The sequence below is a fragment of the Scleropages formosus genome, chromosome 12 (assembly GCF_900964775.1).
Source record: "Scleropages formosus chromosome 12, fSclFor1.1, whole genome shotgun sequence".
NCBI classification, from domain to species: Eukaryota; Metazoa; Chordata; class Actinopteri; order Osteoglossiformes; family Osteoglossidae; genus Scleropages; species Scleropages formosus.
Genome location: NC_041817.1, coordinates 19122351 through 19132077, shown reverse-complemented (window position 1 = coordinate 19132077; position 9727 = coordinate 19122351). Strand labels below are relative to the sequence as shown.

Here is a 9727-nt window from a genome sequence, read left to right as displayed (position 1 = left end):
AACTGATTGATAAAAAAAAAAAAAAATGAAAGAAAGAAAGAAAGAAAGAAAGAAAGAAAGAAAGAAAGAAAGAAAAAAAATGCATGCACAGTTTGCTTTCCATATATTTTTGTCTGTTTCTCTTACCGTTTAAAACAACAATTACAAATCCTTACTGCGTTTTCACAAAAAAATAGAGAAATGGCACTTTGAATATATTTGTATAAGTATGTATATATATTTATAACATTAAGGAAAAGGGAGTCGAATATGCTTCTTTATAAGTATGGATCCCATTGGGTCATTGAGACCATGCGAATCATGCAGGTATGATACAGTACTTCATGTATGTACATTACATTCATGCGCCCGTGCAGCTTTTTCCAGTCAAGTCGTCCTTCTTATATATGTTGCATCTGATTGTACAGTGTCTGAACTGAAGAGGAGGGTCTATACATATATTACAAGTAGTCCATTTGTAAATATTCACTGACACTGTAGTCAACTGAAGCAAACAGAACAAAAAAATTAAGACTGTATTGGACAACGCGCATATGAAAGCATTCGGTCTTTGCAAGACTTCAGCTCAGTGGTTTTGTTTGTATTCCGATTAGTTGTGTTATTGTGTTAGTTCTCAACATCCTTAGTCAGAAAGTGTGTGGGTGCCACAGTCGTATGCCCTGTGGGGTCCGTCTGCATGGAACGGCCCACTGTGCCAGTATGACGAGTCACACACCGTCTGCAGGGAATTGATCTCCGATGCCGATGAGTTGCCATCTCTTCTCTTGGACCTTTTCCTATTTCTCAAGATAAACACCAACATCCCAACAACTGTGAAAGCAGACGTGACAAACACCAGCAGCAGCCCAGGCACCAACACAGAAATGGACACTCTGCTCGGCTCCGGGTACGAGTTGGAGCGCGTCCCGGAGTCTGCGGCCAGTGTGCTGTTTCTGGACAAAGATGTGGGCAGGATCTTATTGTAAAGCTGGGGGCACAGGAGTTCATTACTGATGAGTCTGAAATCTTTTTTCCAGAACTCTTCAGGGGACTCGCACTTAAGGTCGCTGACCACGACCTCCGACCCCAGCTTCTCCGTCCACTCCTTGAAAGGCAGGATGCTGCAAGAGCACTCCCACGGATTACCATGCAAATCAATTTGTATAATGGAACTGAGCTGGTCTAAGACGCCGGCCAAGGGAAGAAATGTAAAGTAATTGTTGTGCAAGCTTATCTTTGACAAGGACACTCCAAGAAAAACATCCACTGGCAGCGACTTCAACAAATTATTGTTGAGGAACAGAACCCTCAGATTAGGTATAGGGTTGAAAGTGCCGGGCATTATGAGCTGAATGTCATTATATTCCAAACTTAGATATTCCAGGTTTTGTAGGCCAACGAACATTTCCGCAAACAGTATATCCAAGTAATTTTTATCCATGTACAGCCACCTCAGTGCTGTGAGGTTTTGAAAAGTGCTGTTTTCGATTAACTTTATATTGTTCCCCCCCAGATCGAGCAGGGTCATGTTTTGGTAATCTTGAAACTGGTTCTTTTTTACACTATGGATGTTGTTGTCTCTCAGGTTGAGCTCATGCACGTGCCGTGGTCGAGGTTTCAGACTAGATACGCTGGCAATCTTCTTGCCCTCGCAGTTGACCCTGACACCTTGTCTGGGTTCGAGGAGCTTGCAGCTGCATGACGACGGGCAGGACGCATTGTAGGGACGCTCGTTGTTTCCGTTCAGCTTTGCCACGGCTGTGGGTTTATTCCTCTGCGGCCAGGTTTCCCGCGATATTGAACGCCACCTGTGAGCAGATCCTGGCGTGGGGGACTCTGTCTCGCTGTGCGTCTTGTACGGCGTTGCCAGAGGTCCAGCATCGGCAGTCTCTTCTTGGGTGGGAGGGGCAGCTAAGCTGGAGTCGAACCCGCCCTTTGAAGGACACAGATCTGCTTCTGACGTCTTGTTCAGGTCGTTGCCCTGCAGCCTGGTGGGGGCCTCGCAGATGACCTGTCCGATCAAAGCATTCGGGGGGATGTTCTCCAGCCATTCCTTCAAGGGAACCAGATCGCAGTTGCATTCCCAAGGGTTGTCCTCGAGCAAAACCTCTGAAATCCCTGGTATCTGCTCCAGAATCCCTTCATAAGGCAAAGTTTTGATTCTATTCCCACGCAGATCGAGGTGGGTTATCGGAACGTGCTGGAACACATTGGTGGGGAGTGCGCTGATGAGGTTGTCGTTGAGGATCAGGACTTCGAGTTTATTTAGGTCCCTGAACACGGCCGGGTCAATATCTCGCAGCAGATTGAAATCAGCCTGCAGATACTCCAGATCATCCAAGCCCAGGAATGTACTCTTTTTGAAGGAGCGCAGCTTGTTGTTGTTTATGTGCAGCCGTTTGACAAGCTGCAGTCCCAGGAAAGCGCCGGGAACGATGTCGTGCAAGCCGTTGTTCTCCAGATGCAAGCTGACAGCATTGTAAAAGTTGGCGAACTCGTTGGGAAACAGTCTGGTCAAGGAATTGCCGTGCAGCAGCAAGTGATAGAACTGCGAGCTGGGACCGGTCAAATGCTGCAGATTTGTAAAGCTCCTCTTTTCGCAGTCGATTTGCAAGTCGCCCTCTACTTCACTGCACAAGCAGATCTGCTCTTTGCAAATGTCCCTTGTAACATTTCCAACAGCAACACAAAGAGTCGCCTTCAGCAGCACAATCCAAAGCAGCATTTTCCTTTACTGCGCACAATTCATCCCCGATTTTCAAGACATGAATGCCGTAAAACAAAATTGAAGTTATTGATGTATTTTTTTTTTTTATTTTTTTTTTTTTCTATTAGGTACGGGGGGAGTAAATAAAAAAAGAGACTCTGTCTAAAAAACAAGACGACAATCAGTGTAATGTAATTAGATCCATCCCTAGCCTGCTTTGTCCAGACGCGCACCGTTAGTTGCCACAAAACGCACTACAGCGAAGGGATCCTTTTGTTCCAAACCGCATCATGCCATCGGAAACAGCGACAAACAACGAGAACAGGCGACATCATCCTGCAACACTGTCATCTGAGTTCGGTAACAACTGACCTTTATTCCGAAAATGTTACAAATCCATTATGAAGCCCGTTCCTGCTCTCCCGTTGCGGCGCGGCGTGGCGCGGCGCGTCCACTGGGTGCTGTTCCCTCCGTGGTGCTGAAATCACGCAGAGCCCCGCAGATTTACAGCTGATTCACGCAGCATTGCAAAAATTCCGCAATCCTTGCATCTTTCTCCCCCCGTTTTTCCTCTCTCCTCAGTCTTCCCTCGCTCTCCCTTTGTGTATGCGTGCGTGCGTGCGTGCGTGTGTGTGTGTGTGTGTTTGTGTGTGTTTTCCAATTGCAAAGAGAAGGGGGGGGGGGGGTTACCAAAAAGCTCCGTTCGTTCCAGCCTGGTGCTCTTTGGCAGATCTAACACCCTCTGCTGAGCTGCAATGGCATAAACCTGTCTGCTGAGGGAAACGCTGGAGAGGAGCAAAAAAAAAAAAAAAAAAAAAAAAGATAAAGATGAATGCACGCGCAGGGTAAGCGTTGAAGCGTTCGCATAAAACGAGGTAGATCTGTGCAGATACGGGACTCACACCAGGACCGGAGTGTTAATGTCTCTCATCTTCCCTTCCTTGGCAGATAAGATATCTATAGCCTCCATCGGAGATGCACTGAAATATTTACTTGTTTATGTGTTTGCATTAGGAGGGCGCGGTGGCGCAGTGGGTTGGACCACGGTCCTGCTTTCTGGTGGGTCTGGGGTTCGAGTCCCGCTTGGGGTGCCTTGCGATGGACTGGCGTCCCGTCCTGGGTGTGTCCCCTCCCCCTCTGGCCTTACGCCCTGTGTTACCGGGTAGGCTCCGGTTCCCTGCGACCCCGTATGGGACAAGCGGTTCTGAAAATGTGTGTGTGTGTGTGTGTGTGTTTGCATTTTTATTTTCATTTCATTTTTCTGAAAGTAGGTAACTATTCCCCTTCTGGATATACAATTTTTCTGAGTGGACTGATTCACTGAATGCAGGTGTTGCTCACGATGTGGCTTCTACTTTTTTCTTCTTTTCTAGGCAGCAACTGCTGCTGAATGCGGACAAATAATTAACTACAATACGCATACGGGGGGAAAAAAATGAATAAAGTGACAATAAAAACGCTCACGTGTCCGCTATAGACATGTAAGCCACGTTTGTTCAGACAGCGCATCGATTATTCTGGCTTTGAAGACTGTGATCTGCAAGGAACATGTAGCAATCGTCGATCAAATCATGCGTTGGGTAGGGGTTTATGTTTTTATCACCAAATTGAAAGACCCTGTTCCCCCTGCTTTAGAAGTGCTGAACAAAAATGTGTTTCTACTGTATAACCTGCATTTATTCAGTTTGCAGATGATGTTCTAGATAGTGATTTAAACGTGTGCACCTCCCCCCTTTGCATCTTTTTTTTTATGAAACACGTGGACTTCAGGAAGTCTCTCTTCATTACAGTGATTGGGCTCTTTTGAGTATGAACCTGTGGCCCTTTACAGAATCCAAGCTGTAAGTTCTTATGTCTTGCTTATATGTCCAAGAGTCATTTTGCTGGACATCTGTGGACACAATAATGAATAATTCTAATTATAATTGTTTTTATTTGTGCCAAATACTGCTATTTCCTTACATCATAGTTATTCTTTAATGGTGATACTTTTCTTTTGACATGATAAAGAGGATGATCTTGGTCTAAGTCGTCATTACAGGTGCAATTACATGCAACCAGAATTTATGAAAAAATTAGAAACTTTAAATAAAGAGACCTTTACCTCTTTCAAACTTGAGGACATTTTGTAAAATCAAATTTCCATTGCATTAGTAAGGTTGCACCACTATTCAAAATGTATTACTGATGGGCTCCTGTTTTAGCAATGGATGTCTAAATATAGCCTAGTGCTGAACTGATAATTCAAACTCACTTTTTGTCAGTACATTTTTTTGTCGTAGACCACAATACATTTGTACAGAAATAGAATCTTTATATATGGAACCGTTTTATGATTTTCACAGTTGTGGGCCGCAGGATAAGAAAGTGAACTTGTAACCAGTAGCTTCCATCGATAAAGCCCATGAGATACCTTTCCGAGAAGGTCCCCAGTCCACTGCTTTATCTGAACTGCTTTTTACACCTTAAATATTATTGGTAGTGTAAAATTTTTTGCTAGATAAATGCTTTGCATAGAAAGTTCAGCATCTTAAAGTGTGAGCCATATTGAGTTCAGACATATTCACGTGCACGTTAACAAATCTATTATTTCCATCATGGATTTTTAGCAAAGTGTTTCAAGATTGTAATTCCTATTCCGTGTCTTTTTAATCTTTTGACATGTATAACACATTTATGCCTGACTCTGCATCGTTTAATGTTTCAGTGTTAGGGATCGATCTGCAATGTAACTTCACAGATTGGACATTTATGAAGATATTCAAGCATGGAAAGAATAAATTTCTAATTTATTGTGCCATGTTCATAATGCTCAGGTACAGTTTTTGATGCTAACATATTGGATAACAGCTTGCAGATTTTACAAATACTTTCACTGTGCAGTCCTCAAGTTAGGCTTTGGATTTACTATATCATGCATAGTTGTTTGAAAAGGCCCAAGAGAGTACAATGACTACAATATGTAGGCCTACTTGGCATCCTTTTTACTCATTGCTGATGACTAAAACTCTTATGAGTTTGTTTGGCTTCTTCGGTGTGTGGGTTGATTGTGGTAGTACATGCCCCCAAACAAAAGACGCATAACAGCGTAGACACACAAACTGTGTCTGACGCTGAAAAGAAGTTGAATCCCAAACCCATCTGGCTCCCACCCCCTTTGAAGACAGGCAATCTCCTGTGCCAAAGACGAACTTGATGACCCTTTTGATTGTTTTCCTGCCCCTGTCCCAGAGATATTTATTCTATTTGAGTGCAACTGGACCAGCCAGTTGGCCAACACATACCTGTGATTCAGTTCCACAAGACAGTTTTCATTCTGAAAGTGGTTGATGTGAGCCCAGGTGTAAGGTGTGCTTTCAATGAAGCAGAACAATATACTTTGTCCAGCAGTTCAGGAATTAGTATACATGTGGTAGCAGAGATGATTCTTATGTAATGAGCTCAAAGGAAGCCTTTTACAAACTAAGTGAATAATAACAAGGTTGCAGTTCACCAGGATTTTTTTAAATTCTTCCAGCATTTAAGAAATTAAACTGCCGGTCTTCAGCAACATGTAATGCAATCTAATTTATTTGATGTCACTAATTGCATTATTTTCATTTACTAGCCAATATGTTGCTATGTATTTATAATACTGTTATTGCTTGTACTTATTACTTTTCTACATTTACTTATCACTACTTAAAATTTTATATTATCGGAATTTATTTTATTGGTTTGAAATATTTTTTTTTTTTAAATTGTTAGCTTTTTTGGTGTGAAATTTAATCAGTGAGCCTTTGGAACACCACATACACATATAAAATTTACATACTGATGATACATGGGAAATTTTCTAATGCTGAAACATTCTGCTCAGAAGCAGTCTGTGTTCATGCGAAAAAGACGCTGGATTCTAATTTTTTTCTGGCTGGTTACGCTGCTGATGATGCATGCCTGACAGGGACCGTCAATCTTGTGCTGTTTGGATTAAGAACAAGTATGTGTGTGGTGAGTGTGGGAAAAGGCAGACGGCTCCCAAAAAAAGTAATTAGTGTGCCATGTCAAGCTCAACAATCTTACAATGTCTTTTTAGTTTCTCGGGTTCAGTAAATCAATGCTCCTATTCGAGATCTGCTTGACTTCACTTATTGAGTTGCAGAGGGTGAGGGGATTTCTGTGGACAGTTGTGGGTTTTTCTGTAGACCACATTTTCCACAATCACACATCTGCTAGTGTGCCACAGCTGTGCCACTTCTGAACATCATACTATATAGAAACATAAGATGCTGTTTAGGTTATGTCCACCTCTGCTGTTAATCTTATGCCTTAGTAATGATCAACCATGCAGCGGTGAAAAGATGTGCACGTAAATTTTCAGCACAAGAAGAATGTGATAAATAATACCTTCCCCATGCATAGGACACCTCATTGACCCAAATGTGTAATAATAATAATAATAAAGGTCCAGTTGGATGTGAAGCTAAAATGTTCTTCTTCTGGTCATGGGGTATACAAATTCAATCTATCCAAGAATTCACAAAGTTTATGAAAGCAGCAATGCTCAGTATAATGGAGTTTCTTTAGAATTTGATCAAAACTGTCAGTAGCATTCAAAAAAGTCAGTGTGCTATTCACTGTAGCAACACAATACCCTTTCAGATTTATGTTGCTCATGAGCAGTTGTTACATTTGCATAAAATTTTGCAAAAATTTTTACAAAATTACTTGCGAGAATAATTTCACTATTTTCAGATAGAAGTGTTTGACAGAGAATTAATTAAATTCCAGAACTTGTTTTGGGAATATGTGTTTATATTTTCAGTTTTTTTATTATTATTATTACTGACAGTAGCAGTAGAAATATAAGTAGTATCAGTATTGTCAAAAATCACCTTTTTATGCTAATGTACCAGGCAATTTGATAGTGTTTCTTTCTATAACAGCATCCCTGTTTTTCTCTTAGTCACTCTTTGCATCCAAGGCAACAGCAGTCAGAAGGTTACTATAAAAACTACCTGGAATGATTTCTTAAACCCAGCAAGGCTGACTCCTTAGCCCTGCATCATCAGCTCCTGACTAGCTCACAAACCATCAGAGAAGTATTCTTTTCCACTGCTGACGTCCTGATTCATTGATTTTCAGCATCACTTATATGTCCACTTTTTTTTTTTCTTTTTTTTTTTGCAGGAACAGACGTATAAAAACTGCAGCAGCTAATGTATTACATGCATTTGTTGAGTGATTGGACCCACCTTGTTAAAAGCCAAAGACCTTTGCCTATCAGTCACATACTTCTACCTTGTTAATGTTATTATTGGATTTACTTAACAGGTGATTGGTGCAGTTTTGACCTTATTGATTGTGTCAGTATGTAATGGGGAACAAGCTTTGTGGAAGAGTGCACTAATATTTAACTCCATTAAGGACTGCTGTCTGAGCTGTCTCGCCTTACCCAAATGAGAATTCAATTCATTAAAAGATGTTCGGTTGAGTTGAAGCTGGAACTTTGTGCTGGCAATTCATGATGAAAGAAAGTTGTGCTTTCCCAGTGCCACAAGCTTTTCCCCTGTGTTTACATTTCAGTGTGTTCTTGCAGTCCACGCCCGAGTGAGCTTTCAGTAAACATGTTTTTAATATGCTATTAGTAGGCAGGTCAAGGTATTGGTCTATTGAACTCTAAAGGTCAAATCGGCAGATATGCCTAATGCAAACTAAATGTAAAAGCCAGCCATGCAAAGCCAGCCACTAAAATAGAGGTAAAGTAGGTAATATGTAAATCAATAATATGTAAATATGTAAATCACCTCATTAGATCACCAAGTCCAAATCCTGGTTAGCTTGAACCTTTGTGTATCTTGGTTTACTCTCAAAGTCCTGTCAGAGGTATCCATTTACTGAATTGTTCAATTAAAATCATGTTAAACTGAATACATTAGTACAGTACTCAGTACACAGACAGTATACACTTTGTCATGCGAAATGAAAATTCATTTAGCATAAGAAACTGTCGGAGGTACTATTGTTACAGTTAAATGTTTAATTTCAATGCTGAACAAAAGCAGAACTGAATAAGTATTGAGCCTGATTCAGATTAATTAAAACTGTTTGGTTACTTCATCGTTTGAACGATGGAGGTTTTAACGTTGTTTATTTTATGAAATGCAACTAAATCTGAAGCTCAGTCCATCATTACAAGTTGACTTAAAAGACAAGAATAATCAGCTTTCACATTGATGTACTAGTATCAAGACCTGGAACTGCTGCAACAGATGATGATTTCCATCTTTGTAAAGATGTTCTTCACTGTGTTGATTTAATCTCTTTACATATGCTATGCATTTTAATAAACCTTCATTTTAATGGTAATACAAAACAACACATTTCCTGTGCCGCTCACCTGCAATAAAATACATTTGCAAACAGACTCTAAAATATGTTAATTTGTAACAGATCCTTCAAGAGGGCTAATTTGGATCAGATTCATTCCTTGGATCAAGAACTATATATATATATATATATATATATATATATATATATATATATATATAGGGGGTGCGATGGCGCAGTGGGTTGGACCACAGTCCTGCTCTCTGGTGGGTCTGGGGTTCGAGTCCCGCTTGGGGTGCCTTGCGATGGACTGGCGTCCCGTCCTGGGTGTGTCCCCTCCCCCTCCGGCCTTACGCCCTGTGTTACCGCGTAGGCTCCGGTTCCCCGCGACCCCGTGTGGGATGAGCGGTTCAGAAAGTGTGTGTGTGTGTGTGTATATATATAGTTTTTGATGAAAAAAAATTTGCTTGACTAGCTGTTCAGTTCTGAGAAAAGCCTAAGTCTGTAGTTCCATTGCTGAATTCCCTCACAGAGCATGTTAGCTGCTGCAGAGTATGTAATAAGTCTCATAGTCACAGATGATGTGATATGCATTCCTTCATGATGAATACTTTGTCCGTCCATCCATCCATCCATCCATCCATCCATCCCTCTTCATAGCAATCTGAAACCTAACCTGAAAGCACTGGGTATGAGGTTGGATCTCCCCAAGATGGGATTCAAGCCAAGCAA

General features: G+C 41.3%; 1 protein-coding gene across 1 annotated transcript; it reads right to left on the bottom strand.

The window, feature by feature from the left end:
• Positions 1-622: 622 nt before the first annotated feature.
• LOC108929127 (SLIT and NTRK-like protein 1) lies at positions 623-2813 on the bottom strand. The gene has a single exon (XM_018743479.2). It carries the CDS (start codon positions 2702-2704, stop codon positions 623-625), a length of 2082 nt encoding a protein of 693 aa, XP_018598995.1. The 5' UTR covers positions 2705-2813.
• Positions 2814-9727: the final 6914 nt, after the last annotated feature.

Coding starts and splice junctions, on each gene's coding strand:
- LOC108929127 (XM_018743479.2), bottom strand. CDS start 2,704: ATGCTGCTTTGGATTGTGCTGCTGAAGGCGACTCTTTGTGTTGCTGTT.